General features: G+C 32.4%; 5 protein-coding genes and 1 long non-coding RNA gene across 6 annotated transcripts in view; 4 read left to right on the plus strand and 2 right to left on the minus strand.

The window, feature by feature from the left end:
* Nucleotides 1–10,062, plus strand: part of LOC139095292 (uncharacterized) — a 30,359-nt gene extending 20,297 nt beyond the window's left edge. Inside the window, exons 2-5 of the mRNA XM_070646596.1 lie at nt 5,961–6,127; nt 6,643–6,859; nt 6,933–7,274; nt 7,335–10,062. Of these exons, the coding sequence (XP_070502697.1) occupies nt 5,961–6,127; nt 6,643–6,859; nt 6,933–7,274; nt 7,335–9,580 (2,972 nt within the window). The 3' untranslated portion in view covers nt 9,581–10,062. The remainder of the gene's footprint in view (nt 1–5,960; nt 6,128–6,642; nt 6,860–6,932; nt 7,275–7,334) is intronic.
* On the plus strand, nt 3,300–5,801 carry dtr (defective transmitter release). The gene has a single exon (XM_070646777.1). It carries the CDS (start codon nt 3,300–3,302, stop codon nt 5,799–5,801), a length of 2,502 nt encoding a protein of 833 aa, XP_070502878.1.
* Nucleotides 10,063–10,915: 853 nt separating the features above from the next.
* Nucleotides 10,916–11,684, plus strand: LOC139095424 (uncharacterized). The gene is made up of 4 exons (XR_011544869.1): nt 10,916–11,048; nt 11,118–11,201; nt 11,269–11,395; nt 11,477–11,684. It is a non-coding gene; the product is annotated as an uncharacterized lncRNA (long non-coding RNA).
* A 104-nt stretch (nt 11,685–11,788) lies between these two features.
* RIOK1 (RIO kinase 1) lies at nt 11,789–13,478 on the plus strand. The gene is made up of 2 exons (XM_070646670.1): nt 11,789–11,925; nt 11,985–13,478. The coding sequence occupies exons 1-2, from the start codon at nt 11,842–11,844 to the stop codon at nt 13,446–13,448; spliced, it is 1,548 nt and encodes a 515-aa protein (XP_070502771.1). The 5' UTR covers nt 11,789–11,841; the 3' UTR covers nt 13,449–13,478.
* Nucleotides 13,479–13,624: 146 nt separating this feature from the next.
* On the minus strand, nt 13,625–14,739 carry LOC139095394 (mitochondrial GTPase 1). The gene is made up of 2 exons (XM_070646726.1): nt 14,619–14,739; nt 13,625–14,555 (listed from the first exon to the last, which is right to left on the minus strand). Exons 1-2 carry the CDS (start codon nt 14,695–14,697, stop codon nt 13,666–13,668), a joined length of 969 nt encoding a protein of 322 aa, XP_070502827.1. The 5' UTR covers nt 14,698–14,739; the 3' UTR covers nt 13,625–13,665.
* Nucleotides 14,740–14,781: 42 nt separating this feature from the next.
* LOC139095387 (exosome complex component RRP43-like) lies at nt 14,782–15,762 on the minus strand. The gene is made up of 2 exons (XM_070646718.1): nt 15,656–15,762; nt 14,782–15,604 (listed from the first exon to the last, which is right to left on the minus strand). The coding sequence occupies exons 1-2, from the start codon at nt 15,676–15,678 to the stop codon at nt 14,818–14,820; spliced, it is 810 nt and encodes a 269-aa protein (XP_070502819.1). The 5' UTR covers nt 15,679–15,762; the 3' UTR covers nt 14,782–14,817.
* Between the last annotated feature and the right edge of the window lie 156 nt (nt 15,763–15,918).

Here is a 15,918-nt window from a genome sequence, read left to right on the forward strand (position 1 = left end):
TGAATTAAAGAAATGCCGTACGTGAAGCTCATCAAAAAAAAACATAATCGTACTAGTGCAAACACGATCTCCACACAGTCTGTCTCACCATGTCAATTAAATGTTCATTAGAAGTCAAAAAGTAAAAAATTTCTCTCATCGCTTTTTGAGTCATAAAAATAACAAATTATGAGATTAACTATGAATATGGCAATAACAGAAGCATAAGAAGAAATACCACACATAAAATAATCTCACGTGTGTGGGAAAAAAATCGAGTCGAAGTCTCTTAATCTCTGATGGAAGTTGACTGTCTCGTCTTCATTTGCGAGACGTGGAACAATTAAATTGTGTAATCTGTGTCACTGGGTATAAAAGAAATGAGAAATGACGAGGCGATAAAAGAGGCAGCAGAGATGTTGATGAGGATGGGAAACGCATAGAATTGAGTTAATTAATTAACTCTTGCATTTTTTTACTTTGTTATCTTCAGTTTTATGATGTCTCATTCATGAATACTTGACACGTGTTTTGTAAGAGTTTGTTTTAAAAATGCATTATGGATAGCTTCAGGCACGATTCGTTGCAATTATTTAGTTAATATATTTTACCCTTGTGTAAGTAATTACCTATGATTTCATAAATTGCATTTTGTTAGGTATAATGTGCCATAAATGACATATATTTAATGTGGTATAAAGTTACTGAATGCAATTTTTTTGCTATTTTTCAAGTTTATTCTCCCTTTAATTAATATTTGTATGAATTGAATTGGCAAATAAGTAAGAAAAACTGATCAAATTGAGGGCTTGAAAGCTTTTTTCAAAATTGTAAATTTTAACGAATTTTTGAGATTTGAATTTTGAAGTTGCAAAAAATTTTCTCACTTCGAAAAGTTTTTTGATAATTATTCACTACTAAAAGCATTTACTTATCAAATTTGAATGCAATTTGGCTCAAAAAAGTGGCAAGAATTTAAAACAATAAGATTCAGAACATATAAGCTCATTAATATAAAGAAATTCAACTTAAACTCTCCAAAATGTCTAACTTCGTTGCAAAATACAATGAAATTACAAAATAACGCAATAAACTCAAACTGCACCACAAATACCTAACATAAAATTTCAAAATAATATAAAATTGATTCAATAAACTCATCCTGCACCGCAAAAACCACATACATATATTTCCCACAAAACAGACACCCAAGACTAATTCATTCAAAACAAATCTTTAACATAATACCTATTTCAAGTCACACGATTCCTGTTCAAATGATGAATTTAATAATAAAAACTATCGTCATTTGTATTCTCTCGTTTGGACATGCCATTAATCATTGTGATTTGATTTTATATGCAATTTATAGTCTGCCTATGTAGAAATAAATGCAAATTCACATACAAAATTTGTTTTGTACCTTGCAAATGCTTGCACATAGTTTACAGATCAATTTCAAAAGGTGCACTTCCATAATTTAAATATAAACAATAAATAATGTGAGTGAAAGAGATGGAACTAAGTATGAAGATGATGAAAATAAAACTGTTACAAGGACATAAGGTTCATGAATTAGAAAATCTGATATAACAACTTGTATGAATGAAAAAAACTAAAGATTCTTGCTCACGGGCAGATGATTTTTTAATTTAACATCGATTAAATGCTTTTCATAAGCAACAACAAGGCATTATCTTATATAGGCATTATTAGTCATCTCTTGTAATTCAATAGCATCAGAAATAAATAATAAATAATATTTTTTTGCGTGTGAAATATGAAGCAACAAACAGCAACACAATATTAAGTGTTGGTTTTTGGTCGACATGCGGTTCATTGATGATTTATGTTAAAGGTTTTCATACACAATAATGTTGTTAATTGTTGTTGATGTTTAAACTTTTAAATGAGCTTTTAAAAGGCATTTAGTATGATGTGAAATAATGAGAACATTGACCGACCTGCTTAGAATTTCACGCTAAAGTAATTAACCATTTTGCAGTAAATCAGTTATTTGCAAAGCTAAATCAATCACAGACACGACATAATAGCATCCAAATATGTCAGAAGAAGTCTTAATTGCTTAATAAATTTAAGCCATATTGAGGAAGATGAAGCATGAGATCGTGAAATAAATATGAGCCACGATGCGGATCTAATTTTATATTAATTATTCAAATTCCTTTCTCAAAACTGCATTCTTCGTTTAATAGACAATTCTATTTAATGCTAAAGGTCTCCATCGAACCAGGATACGTGCTGCTCGTTATAAATATCACAAACAATTTGTTTTTCAATACCAACACACCTTAGTGTTGATTCACACTTTATGCATACATTTCTTTATGTGAAATAACATACGAATAATAATAATAATAATCATAGATTGTCATGACAATAGGAAGGAATTTTTAAAAGAAAAAATAATTTGTTTGATCGAAGAAATTTATTTTGTGCATCGTAAGTTTTTGGGAATTTGTAAGTGATGTGACGGTTTAGATTGGTATTGAAGGGTTCGGGTTGGCTTGGCTGTTTGATTTATGATTAAGTTGGGTGGAATTGAATCAATTTTAGTTGTTTTCTTCCAAAAAATTTAAAATTCCAAAAATTTGTTGCGCGAGTGGACAAAAGTACTTTATAACTAGTTAGTGGCAAGTCAATGCCTAACCAATAACTAGTTTTAATTATTTTTTGTCCACTCGGGTTGGTTCTTTACAAAAATTTCCTCACTTAGAAAAGTTTTTTGATAATTTTGCACTGCCATAAGCATTTCTTTAACAGTTTTATCTGCAATGTCATTTAAAAGAGTGGCAAAAAAGTATAAGAATGATATTCAGCTTCTAAATTTTAAGTAATTTAACTTAAAGTTTTGAAATTGAATTTGATTTGGAACTCAAAATTTTGAATTTTGAACTTTATGCATTTTGAGTCAATTTTAAGTCAATTTTAGACAATTCAACAATTTAATTGACTTCAGAAAGGATCAAAGTGATCAATTCAGTTTACAAATCTTCATTCTTAGCTATAAATTAGGAATATCCTTCCCAAGCACTCTAAACCTTAAATCAACAACCCAATAACAACTTCCCATTCACATCACTTACAAACCATTCCATTTAAAACATATTCTATCGATTTCCTTCATCAACTTCTCTTCACTTCTCTAAAAGACATTATTTCGTGCATTTCAATATTTGTTTTAGTTTCAATTAAACGTTCTTTCAAGTCATTACTGAAAGATTCCACACAAAAAAAATCGAAAAAACAAAAAGTGAACATTAAGAGGAATTAGAGTCAATAACAATTATACGCAAAAAATGAGTGATCGTGAGGATCGTCGAATGACCAAGAAGGCAATATTGGATCAATGCAAGAGAAATAAATTATATACGACACCGAGATTGAATGATGTTCTCTATTTGCATTTTCAAGGATATCCAAAAATTGAAAATCTTGATGAATATACGGGATTAAAGTGCTTATGGTTGGAAAGTAATGCCATAAGTAAAATTGAAGGTTTAAGTAATCAACCGAACTTAAAATCGCTGTTCTTGCAAAATAATTTAATTTCAAAAATTGAGAATTTAGAAAATTGCCGTGAATTGGATACGCTTGTGCTTTCACATAATTACATCAAGACTTTAGAGAATTGCTGTTCGAATGTCTTGCCTGTTTTGAACACCCTCAATATATCCCACAACCAGCTACGAAACATTGATGGCCTCGAAGTTTTGAAGAAATGTGAACATTTATCGATACTCGACCTTTCGTTCAATAAAATCGATGACATGATGGTCATTAAGATTCTAAGTGAAATGCCATCCTTACATGTCCTTACAATGACTGGAAATCCGGTCCTTAGTAACGTTACAAATTATCGTAAAACAATGATTCTTGAATGTAAGTCATTAACATACTTAGATTCTCGTCCTGTCTTTCCACGAGATCGTGCATGTGCCGAGGCATGGAAACGTGGAGGTTTTGCAGCTGAAAAGCGTGAACATGAACAATGGAATCGTGAGGAGAGACGAAAAGTTAGGAAGTCGGTAAATGCTCTACTTTGTATGACACGAGGTGAAACGATAATGGTCGATTCTAGTGATGACGAAAAAGAAGAGAATGGAAATGACGAAAATAACAACAATGAGGGAACAGACAATGTCGTCGGAAGGAGTGAGGAAAGTGTAATGGATATATATGAAGGCAATCAAAAAGAATTGATAGATTTGTATGATCAGCAGCAGAATGAACTTGATTTGTATTACAATAATACAAATGCAGCTGGGGATGCAAAGATGATAAGACCTCAATTCCTCAATGACCCGAAGAAAATGATTGAGGAAGTGATTAAGGATGAAAAAATCAAACAAAAGAAAGACGAAATGACAAAAATGCTCAATATTAGTACTGATCAAGATAAGCTGCTGAATATTCTGCAAATGGGTAAAGGAATTGATGGAAACGGCTTTGGGGCTAAGAAGGATACTGTTAAGAAGATGTTGATTGAAGAAATCAAACCTGATGAGAATCAAAATGATGAAAATATGGACTCAAATATTAAAGAAGGTTCTGCTTTAATTGAGGAATTAAGTCCACAAAATGATGAATCAGCCTCAAAAGTTGATGAAGTTGCTGCAAAATCTGATGAACAAAGTATAGATATAGCTGATAATGCTGAAGATATGTCTGTTGATTCAGCACCAAGCATCCAAGACGTCGCTACAGCAATTAACAAATTTACGCCCAAAATAGAACCGATTGCCTTGAAGTTAAACGATGAAGCTCCAAAAATCTATGAATTTGCTTACAAGTTCGATTCTAAATTTGATAATGTGGAAACTGACAAAAGTGCTCCAAAGATTGAAGAAATTAATCCTGAAAGTGACTCTAAAGTTGAAGAGATATGTCAGCAAACTGTTCCAAAATTCGAACAGTTCAGACCTAAACTTGGTCAAATCTCTCTGAAAATTGTCAATTGTTCTGAAGAGTTTGTAGACTATCCTATAATAGTTGATGAACCTGAAAAGGCTGGTCCACCGAAAATCATAGAAATATCATCAACATCTGAGGAAATCTCTCCAAAAATTGAGGAGAATTCATCGAATTCTGAACAAGTTTCACCAAAAATCGAAGAGATTTCATCGAATTCTGAGTCAATTCCTCCAAAACCCGACGAAGTCACACCAAAAATCGAAGAGCCTCCAAAAAAGACAACAAAAACGAATCCATTAATAAAGCAAACGAGAATCGAAGAAATTTCAGTTCGTGATATTACGATAAATGACTCAAATGAAATGGAAAGTATGTTATGGTTCGATGAGGATGTATCGCAGCAAAATTACGATTCCATTGATTATCAATTACCACAATTATCTGATTGTATCACTGAAACTTTCGCTGAAGATGATACATGCCAACATTCTGGTGATTTTACTAAAGTTTTGGAATTATGTAATGAGCAGAAGACAGATGCAATGCAATTATGCTTCATAAATGAAAATGATAAATTAATGCAACTGTATGATGAAGCTGTTGATCGAAAATTGGTGAATGAGAGTGACGTACGTCAATTAAAAGAGATTGAGGCACTGTGTAGAGAAGAAGTTGAAAAAGATGATAGTCTTGAAGTGTTACCAAATCTTGATGGAATATTAACCGTGACGAGATTAGATTTACAGGAACAATCATCAGTTGATGATGACAATGACGTTGAAGTCCTCCAATTCTCACATATTGAGATATCTGAAGTTCATAAAAATGCTGAAAATTTAATTGATGGGGTCATTAAGTCTCTTGAAGAAATTAATATGCCTTTGTAGTTTCTCCTTGTGATTGACATAAATAAATTATATTTGAGATGTTAAATTAACGATTTTATGGTCATTTATTTCTCATATCATGCTTGATCACTTGACATTTCAATTTTATATGGACAATTAATCAATTAGCAATCATCATTTTTTTTATATCCATTACAGGACACTTCAGTAATTTGGCATTATGTCAAGGTCAACCGAAGTACAGTCTACAACATATGCCTCACACTAGCTTCTCATGTCGCGATAAAATTCTTGGCGGATATTATGCTGATCCTGAGACAAATTGTCAAATGTTTCATATTTGTGTGAAAGTTGCAGGAGTTGGAGTAAGTAAAATTGATTTAAAAAGTAATAAGGAAGACATTGAATAACATATAGGAAACAATGAGAATTGATGACGACGTTAACTGAATGTTTATGTAACTTTTATAACGTCTTCAATTCGAACAATAGACGCCCATTTTATGTCACATGTTTAATGTCATCAGCAGATCCACTTTTACTTGATGTGGATTTAAATAGAAAAAAAGAAGAAGAGTTCCCCTCTTGTTTTATGACCTTTTCAATCTCAATCTTTTAGCTATTTACTTTTTATTTGTTATATTTCATTTGATGCTTGACATTTTTAATCTATTCAATGTAAAGTACATACGGAGAGGATAAATGCTGATGAATATTCCGGAATGGATTTGATATTTGCTTAATTGCAAATTAACTGTCACTTTAAATTTGAAATTTTCGCATCTTTTCGATTTATTTTTGCGTCTTTTGCCTACAAACTTTCAAAACAATTGAAATTAGTCAAGGAACCATTAAACAATCAATAATTTATCTTATCTAGATCCAAGATTTCCGCTTCTTGTGTCCAAATGGAACAGCATTTGATCAGGAAGCTCAAATTTGTGCAGACTGGGGCGATGTAGATTGTGAGGCAGCAACAATCTTCTATGGAGCAGACAATTTTGACCTTTATCGTATAGGAGCAAATTTTGAAAGCAAGAAATCAAATCGTGCTGATGAGGATGAATCAATATTCCATCTACAACATGCTGAATCAAGTTTGCATTAGCTTCAATGATTTTTGTATGGTAAATATATGAATAAATCTAATTGAATTTTGTACTTTTTCAGGTGATGCACGCAGAAGCAAGCAGTATGTGTCAAATCAGAATTCAATTCAGAATCAGCCTAAACCTACAACAACTGTTCAAACAACAACATTCAGAACAACTCAACGTACTACTCCTTATACCTTCCCAACAACAACTTCCACTACAACTTCTACAACTGTCAGACCAACAAGCACTTCCGCGCCACGAAGCTATTATGAAAGTAGTACAACACGAGAATTCGTGTCAACTTATAAGCCAACTTTCCAGCCAAAACATTTTATCGATGATAAGGCAGTAATATCAACGTATCGACCACAAAATGCTAACGATTACTTTAATAGGGCAAGAGCCTCATCAAATGGTAACAATTTTTATGGCTTACATAAGGTATTTTATAACCTTTATTTTCAATTATAAATAGATGACGAAATATTTAAGCAGTCACAAAGCTCACACTTTTATAACAATAAAAATAATGGCAAAGAAGATTTCGAAGATGAATTTGAGAAAGCAACAAAGTCACCAGCCAAACAAAAAGTGCGTGGACGTCAACGTGGCAGAAGCAAGTTCCGTGGCTCAAATAATGTAAACGCAGTAACCTCGGCACCTGTACGTAATAACAATTTCCAGTCACCGTCAACGACTACACAACGAGTGCCATTGGAACAAAACACAAGAACGACATTCACAAATACTCCAATTGTTGTACAGCCAATTGTTAGTCAGAGACAAAATGTGACACAATTGCAAGCATCAAATAACTATCAATCACAGCAATCAAGGCAAACGACTACATATTCATCAACAAATGCTCCAAATTTGGCAAGAACCACAGACGAGACATTCTTTGATGTACCAAAAATCAAACAGAAAGTTCAAACCACAAAATTGAAGAGTGCTTCACAACCGCTTAATGTCGTTCCATTGGCATCATCTACAACTACAACTTCATCAACATTTGCACCTCCACCAGCCGTTCCACAATACAATTTCGATTCATTCTCGCAAAATAATTTCGGTGCAATTCCACAACGTGTTATTATTCCCAGTCAATTGAGCCCAGAACAGAGACTCGCGTTACAAGCTTCAAATGGAAACTTAAATAATTTCCAACCAACAGCGGCAACAACTCAGACGCCCTCGACAACGACACCTGTCACGCCTCAACAATTTAACAGAGCTAATCAATTGGGAAATGAACAAAAGACAAAAGTCTCACAACAAAAATTCAATTTTAAGACACAGAAGTATGAGTTCGTTGAACCACAGAATCCAACGACACAATTCTACAATCCAAAATACGAGACAAAGGGTTCAGATCAATCTGGTATTGAAAACATTAATTTGGAACCAACACGAAGCAACTTCGTGAAGCAAAACAACAAAACATATGCATCAAGACAGACAACGACTGGATTTGATGAAAATAAGCCAACAACATTCAATCCACAACAATATTACCAATCCGATCAATATCAAAACCAAAACTTATCTCCACGTGGCTTCTCATTAGCAGCACAACAGCAACAGAAAAAGACACCAGCACCAGAAATCCGTCCACAAATCACATCAAGATCAGAGTCACGAAATCATAAGAAGTTCTCAACACTCGTACCAAAAGAAAATTACAATCCAACAACATTTAAGCCAAACACATACAGCAAGAAACCTTTAGACACGAAAATTGAAAAAATTTCAAATCCAAATAAATATTATTCACAAATTATCACTAATGCTCCAACAGTTGGAACAACAACAACAACATCAGCACCAATTCAACAGCAATACAACAATAATAATCAATTTAACAGTCAGGCGAGAACCGCAGCAACAACATTAACTCCAATTCCACAGCAATATAACAATAATCATTTTAACAGTCAAACGACCACCTCGAGATACGCCAATTATTTCTCAACAAGCACCACACCGAGACCATTAGCTCTTGGCGAAGAAGATGATGGACTCTATAGACCTGATTTATATGAAAAAGATTTATTTAAAAATAAAGCAAGAACAACAAAAACATCAGTTACGTCATCAGCACCTGTGAGAACGTCAGCTCCATCGGCAGCACCTGTGAGAACATCAGCTCAACCATCAGCACCTGCAAGAACATCATCAGCACCTGTGAGAACATCAGCTCAACCATCAACACCTGCAAGAACTTCAGTTCAACCATCAGCACCTGTGAGAACTTCCGCATTGTCATCAACACTTGTGAAGAATACACTGTTCCAATTCTATCTGACATCAACGACATTCGCACCAACAGTCAGGAATTACATCCAGAATAGTGATGAAGATGAGTTCCTTAAAACTGAACATTCACAAAATATTTTCGCTAGTGGCAATCAACTTAGAGCTGAAAAGGAGAAACAGAAGATTTTTGGTAAATCATACGAACAATATTCAGAGACATCAAGTCCGCGTCCATTCTCAAAGCCAACACTTCCACCATCAACAACTCAACAGACAACAACAACAACAACAGTTAGAACAACGACAAGATCAATACCTAAATCAACATCAACGGCAAAGCCAAAAAAAGAAGATAAAGATGTAAGCTATGACTATCAATATTATGACACAAATGGCGATCATGAATACCCGGAAGTAGAAGCAATTGAGGATTTCGGCAGAACAGTAAAGAAGTCCAACACTTAATTGTGTGAATTTATGTCAAAAAAAAACTTAGAAATTATGTGTATGCATTTAATGTCTCTGCGAATGTGAATGAGTATGTGCGACTGCAATGTGATAGAATTTAACATATTTTTTGTGTCTTATCAAAGGGATTTTGTCCTCTATCTATCAACATTTTTTTTATAAATTTTTTTATTTCTTCTAAGATGCCAGCTTATAATTATTATTATTAATAATATATCTTGCCGTAGGACTTTATTTACTCAAAATAAATCTTTTTTATCTTAATTCAACTTTTGTATATAGTTTCAAATATAATATGACTTAATAATCTATATCGTTTTAATTTTTGTGGAAGAAGCAATGTAAAATTGATAAAATTTGAATTTTAAGAACAGATTGCAATGAAAATATACGTTGGAAATTCAAATTTAAATCTTTTGAACGAAAAAGGTTCGTTAAAAATTCAAATTTGGTACTTTTTGAACGAAAAATACGTTAGAAACCTTAGAAATTCATAATAAATTTTAAAATAAGAAAATACGTTAAAAATTTGAATTTGAGAAATTTTGAATAGTTTTTTGGTCACATTATGAATACAAAAAATACGTTAAAAATTTGAATAAACGTTTTGGTACATTTTGAATACGTTAAAAATTTGAATGGAATTTTTTTTTTGAACACAAAATATACGTTAAAAATTTGAATTGAAAGAAATTTGACAATTTTTTCCCCACATTTTGAAATTTAAAAATATGTTAGAAATTAAAAGAAAGAAATCTATAAAATTCATCCTTAAATTTTAGTATAATGACAATAAATATTGCATTAAATCATATTTAAAATCCATAAGAATCAAATATCCAGGAACTTCAACATAAAAAATAAAATATTTAGAATTTTATAACCTAAAAATGAATGTAAATTTACACTGCCGTAAAGAATGACTTAAATAAATTAAATCCAACTCACGCACTTAATATTAAGTTCAAAACAATAATTTGCACACAAATTTTACTCTCAAATCCTGATTACCTATCAAATATCCGTATTTATTTTCCACAATTAATCAATCCTTAAACAAAAAAAAACCCAGACTCTGCCTTTTGTACTCTAATGGAATAAATGTATCAAATTTAAATGATATTATATGAATAAAAATGATTATTTTTCTTAAAACCAGTCTTGTAACATTATTCGAGTTCTATTGCGCAATTACAGATGAATCACATCACATTGAATCCTTTCCTTTATCTCAATTGTCATGCATGCACTTGACATATCGTATCTACTCAGCATCCTTTGGAATTTCTGTATAAAATGCACTGGATTCTTGAGATAATCGTTAGTATTGTTTGATATCCAGTCAAGATGACTAACACGGAGAGAAATAGATTAATTCTAGTACAATTACTTGTAGTATTGGTGATTGTCAATTGCTCATTCGGTGATGTTGTGAACAGTGGGGTGCCTCATGAAATTAATATAGGTTCTACTACTTTTAAAACGATGCTTATGAAAATTCTTAAAAATTTTGAATTTTCTGGATCTTTTTTAGTTGACACTGATTCTCAGCCGCTGTCATTAATTGTTGTAGAGGACTCAGCTTATGATAAAAGAAATAATGTCAACAGGTTTAAAAGTAAGGATCAGGCTAGGTTTTATTGGAAGTTGATGATTAATTTTGACTTTTTGTGTATAAAATTTAGACTTTATGATAAATAAGGACCAGCCGGAAAGGTTTGATGATGAGGCACGGGACGAGCAGATTTACTATATTCCGAGAGTTGCGTCTGGCAAGAAACGAGACCTGTTAGCGTATCCTGGATCCAGAGTGTAAGATCCAGTTCTTCTTAACCTTCCTATTTTTCAGAATTAAGCCTTTTATTCTCAATTTCTCTTCATTATAACTTCCAGACGCGTTGGGAACTCAAATCTCAGACATACATCATCATTTGGATATAACAGCCGGCCTGCACCATGATTATTTACTGGTTTTTACTGGTTCAGAATCTTGTAAATTGACGATGCGGAAACAGTCAACAGTCTCTTGAATAAATGATTAGAAATGTATTATAAAAGTTCTGTTTATTGTTAAATGTACTCTAAATAAAATCAGTTAATATGGAACATAAATAATGAGTTTTTGGAAATCCAACAAATTTAACATTTCTTTAACGGTTTCTTGAAATTCAAATTTTTCATGAAAAGTTACAGTCCATACACGTGTTTGCAAAAAATAAACAAAATAGTCAAAGTGAATAATATTTTACAGAGTTAAAATGGAAATCGAGGAGCTACATCCAAGCCAGCTTAAAAATTTTAAGCAAGAGCATGAAGGAAATGGAACCAATGAGTTAATTGAGGTAAAATGTCAGTAATTGTGCAAAAAGTCAATTTACAAGTAAATTCACAAATTTTTCAGGATTTTGAGGATCAAATGTATTTGGAGGATGATTATAGCGACGACGAAGATTATGATTACTGTAAATTTGATTACGATGAAGCTAGAAATAAGATTAACACAATTGGCCAAAGTGCTAATGCACAAAATTCATCAAATTCTACAAATACATCAAAGTTCCAGTCGTCCACAAATCTCTTTAGAAAATATTCCAATAAAATCAGCGTAGATAAATATGAAGGAAAATCAAACAGCGATAAAAATCGAATTAAAGATAAGCAGGACAGAGCAACTGCTGAACAAGTCATGGATCCCAGAACTAGAATGATTTTGTTCAAATTACTCAATCGTGGATTTATCAATGAAATCAATGGATGTATTTCAACAGGAAAGGAAGCTAATGTTTATCATTGTACCAATAAATTCGGTGATGAATTTGCTATTAAGATCTACAAAACATCAATCTTAGTGTTCAAAGATCGTGATAAGTACGTGACAGGAGAATTTAGATTCAGACACGGCTACTGCAAAAGTAATCCACGAAAAATGGTCCGTACATGGGCTGAAAAGGAAATGAGAAATTTATTCCGTATGCATAAAAATGGACTTCCAGTTCCTGAACCAGTTCTACTCAAATCTCACGTTCTAGTAATGACTTTTATGGGTAAAGATGGATATCCAGCACCAAAACTAAAGGATGTCGACTTGTCAACATCAAAAGCTCGTGAACTGTACAGAGATTGCGTGATTTTAATCTGGCGTTTATACAATATTGTGAAATTAGTTCATGCTGATTTATCAGAATTTAATATCCTTTATCACAATGACTCAGTTGTTATCATTGATGTGTCACAATCAGTCGAGCAAGAGCATCCACATTCATTTGATTTCTTAAGAAAAGATTGCACAAACATCTCAGATTTCTTTAGACGAAAAGGCGTATCAACAATGACTGTGAAGGAACTGTTTGATTTTGTTACAGATCCAACGATAAAAGAAGATAATATGGAAACATGCTTAGAAGCTATTTCAGAGAAAATAGCTAATCGTAATATCGATGAATTAACAGAACAGGAAAAGATTGATGAGGAAGTATTCAAAAAGTCCTTCATTCCTAAGACATTGAGTGATGTCTATGACGTCGAACGTGATGTTTTTGGAAAGAAAAAGGATCAACCGGAAAATCGTGAAGAATTAATCTACTCAAAAGTAACTGGGCTGGACTCAAACTTAAAAGTAGCTGAAAATCCAGAAATTCTTGAAGAAAATAGCGAAAATGAAGGTTCAGAAAGTGAGGACAATAGCGACGAGGAGGAACCAAGTGAGGAAAATAAAACAAAATCCAGTGGAAGGAACAAGAACGAGACAGCTGAAGAGAAAAAGGCACGAAAGAAGGCACTTCGTGATGATAAAGCAACAAAAAGGGAAAATAAAGTTCCTAAGCATGTAAAGAAAAGGAAGGAGAGATTAAATAAGAAGAAGTAAATTATTTAAATTAATTTATGTCCAAGTGCTATCCTGTAATAAAAATATTATGAATTATTTTTCATGAATTTTAAGAAATTGCTGTTGTATTGTTTTAACGGTTAAAATTTGATTTTTTTTCCAGAATTTGTAGGGCTCTCAAATTCAAATTTCAAACCGTTAAAACCATTCAAATGTTTTAATTTGTCATTTAATAAATTCTATTTTATCTTGTTCCTCAATCTTCACCATATTTCAAGTAATTATTGTCCAATAATACCTTCCCAAATTCACCAGTCCTAAATGCTTTAATAAAATGATTGGCAGCAGCCAGTAAATTTGGTCTTTCCTCAACAACATTGTCACTATAATTCTTTAGTGCTATTTTCTTATCATACTTTCGAGCACACGACAGTAAGGCATATGTGATATCGTCTGTCGGTTCCTCCAATCCCATTGTTTCTAAATAACTAAAATTTTGATTTTTATTTAGCCAATAAAGCAGATAATCAGCAATATTCTCTTCTCCAACTAAGTGATCTTGAAAGCATGAACAAAGTGCTAATTTCATACCCATTTCTATGTTCTTAATATTAGGCATGAGAATTCCTGGCGTATCCAATAAATAAATTAATGGATCTTCGCAAATTTTAATTTTTGTTAAAACACTTCGAGTTATTCCAGCAACAGCACCAACTCGCGATGCTGCTTTCTTATTCAAATGTCGATTTCTAAGGACATTAATTAGTGAAGATTTTCCAACATTCGGAACTCCCATTATCATTATTGAATGCTCTTTTACAGTTTGCCGATTAAATCTATTAGAATCTTGAATCAGCTGTATAGCTTTAGGGATGATTTTCTTGATTCCAGAACATCTCTGATCTTTACAATTTGTGAAATATGTCGGCTGTGTTGGGATGTTACGCTGTATTTTTAGGGTATCGAGTATCTTTGGTTTTAAGTCTTCTGGGATATGATCCTTCTTATTAAGCACTAAAATACTAGGTTTTGCTGTTAGTAATGAATAATGTAAGTCATTATTTCTTCCGGATATCGGTATTCTTGCGTCATGGACTTCAATAATGCAATCAACGCCTTTTAACTTCTGCTGCATTTGTTTTGCACCTGAAAAGTTAATTAATTTAGTGCTGACAATTGTTCATATTAATGCTAGTAATTACATCGTACCTTTTGCCATATGTCCTGGATACCATTGTATTAATTGTTTATTAATTATCTGATAACTTTGCCTAAATTTATGAGCCATATTTCTGACTTGAACTTATAAATAAACTGAAATGAATCAAACTAAACTGAACTGAAATAAACTCATTGAATAAATAAACAGAAATTTAAATTCCAAAAATACGTTTATTTTAATAAGCTCTTAAATAGCATTAAGAAGGGATTTTATGTATTTCTCTCTGTTTGTGGCATGCTTAACTAAATTGTCGAACTTTCCTGGTTCAAGGATATTACCGCCAGGCTGATGAATATAATTAAACTTTCCATCGCACGTTGATATTGTTATTAAGGAATTAGCAATTTGTTCCTCATCGTCTGTAGGATCTGCTGTTAAATATTCCTCAAAACTCATAAAGGTACTGGCAACAGGCATGCATTTAAGATTTAATGGAGTTCTGATTTTGTCATCTACTTTGATTATTTTTGTGTCCATGTCATATTCAACTTTTGGTAATCGGACTGTCTTTAATGCACTGCTTAGAGCAAGGACAGCAACATCCAGCACAGATCCACTGTCATCAAGGCATATTAAATCGCAATAAAGGATCCAGACAAGTCGTCCTTTTGCTATACACAAATCATTAGGATCGAGACATTCGGAACTAACGAATATGTTGAAGAGTGTTTGACTGAGAACTTGAGAATCATTGGATACGCCAATTGCACGATATTTTGGTGAACATAATTTGTTTAATTCAATATTTGGCACAATATATCCAATATTTGGATCAATATTATCTGGTTCAGCTAGTTCTGCTTTAATGCCACAAATGACTGTCGTATTTCCAATTTTTACCAAAGCTGATCCTTCCGTATTCTTAATTGAATTCTTGTTAATTATAGTTGATCGAAATTCCAATAAATCTCGTCCATCCGGTCTTATGCCTTTTTCGAGGTGATTCTTCAAGAATTTTACTGGATTTATAGCTCTACAAATAGATTGTTAGTTAAGGTATTAGGCAAGATGAATTGTGACTTACTTGTACAGTTCTTCTTGCGACATTTTTAATTAAATTGAATATTAGCCTACAAATTTGTTTTGTTGATGTTTTTTGCACTTTTCTATGTGTGAGTTTTGTTCTTTTTTTGTCGGTCTGTCAATTATCGAAGCAACATTTTTTAAATTTCTCAAAACCGTTATATTTTTAATATTGTTTATGTGACAATTTGCAGTATAATTAAGCCACAGTTGATGAGATTCGATCATTGGTATTCAATGCGCCATTCAGCAATGTTGAATACA

Source organism: Chironomus tepperi, unplaced genomic scaffold (assembly GCF_022539635.2).
Source record: "Chironomus tepperi strain 1889 unplaced genomic scaffold, CSIRO-AGI_Ctep_v1 contig_364, whole genome shotgun sequence".
NCBI lineage: Eukaryota > Metazoa > Arthropoda > Insecta > Diptera > Chironomidae > Chironomus > Chironomus tepperi.

Bases quoted from the DNA above. Each gene is read 5' to 3' on its own strand.
- LOC139095387 (XM_070646718.1), bottom strand. From the start codon at position 15,678: ATGTCGCAAGAAGAACTGTACAA. The intron at 15,605-15,655 runs GTAAGTCACAAT...ATCTATTTGTAG, and splicing joins TCGCAAGAAGAACTGTACAA to AGCTATAAATCCAGTAAAAT.
- RIOK1 (XM_070646670.1), top strand. From the start codon at position 11,842: ATGGAAATCGAGGAGCTACATCCAAGCCAGCTTAAAAATTTTAAGCAA. The intron at 11,926-11,984 runs GTAAAATGTCAG...CAAATTTTTCAG, and splicing joins GAACCAATGAGTTAATTGAG to GATTTTGAGGATCAAATGTA.
- LOC139095394 (XM_070646726.1), bottom strand. From the start codon at position 14,697: ATGGCTCATAAATTTAGGCAAAGTTATCAGATAATTAATAAACAATTA. The intron at 14,556-14,618 runs GTACGATGTAAT...TTAACTTTTCAG, and splicing joins TCCAGGACATATGGCAAAAG to GTGCAAAACAAATGCAGCAG.
- dtr (XM_070646777.1), top strand. From the start codon at position 3,300: ATGAGTGATCGTGAGGATCGTCGAATGACCAAGAAGGCAATATTGGAT.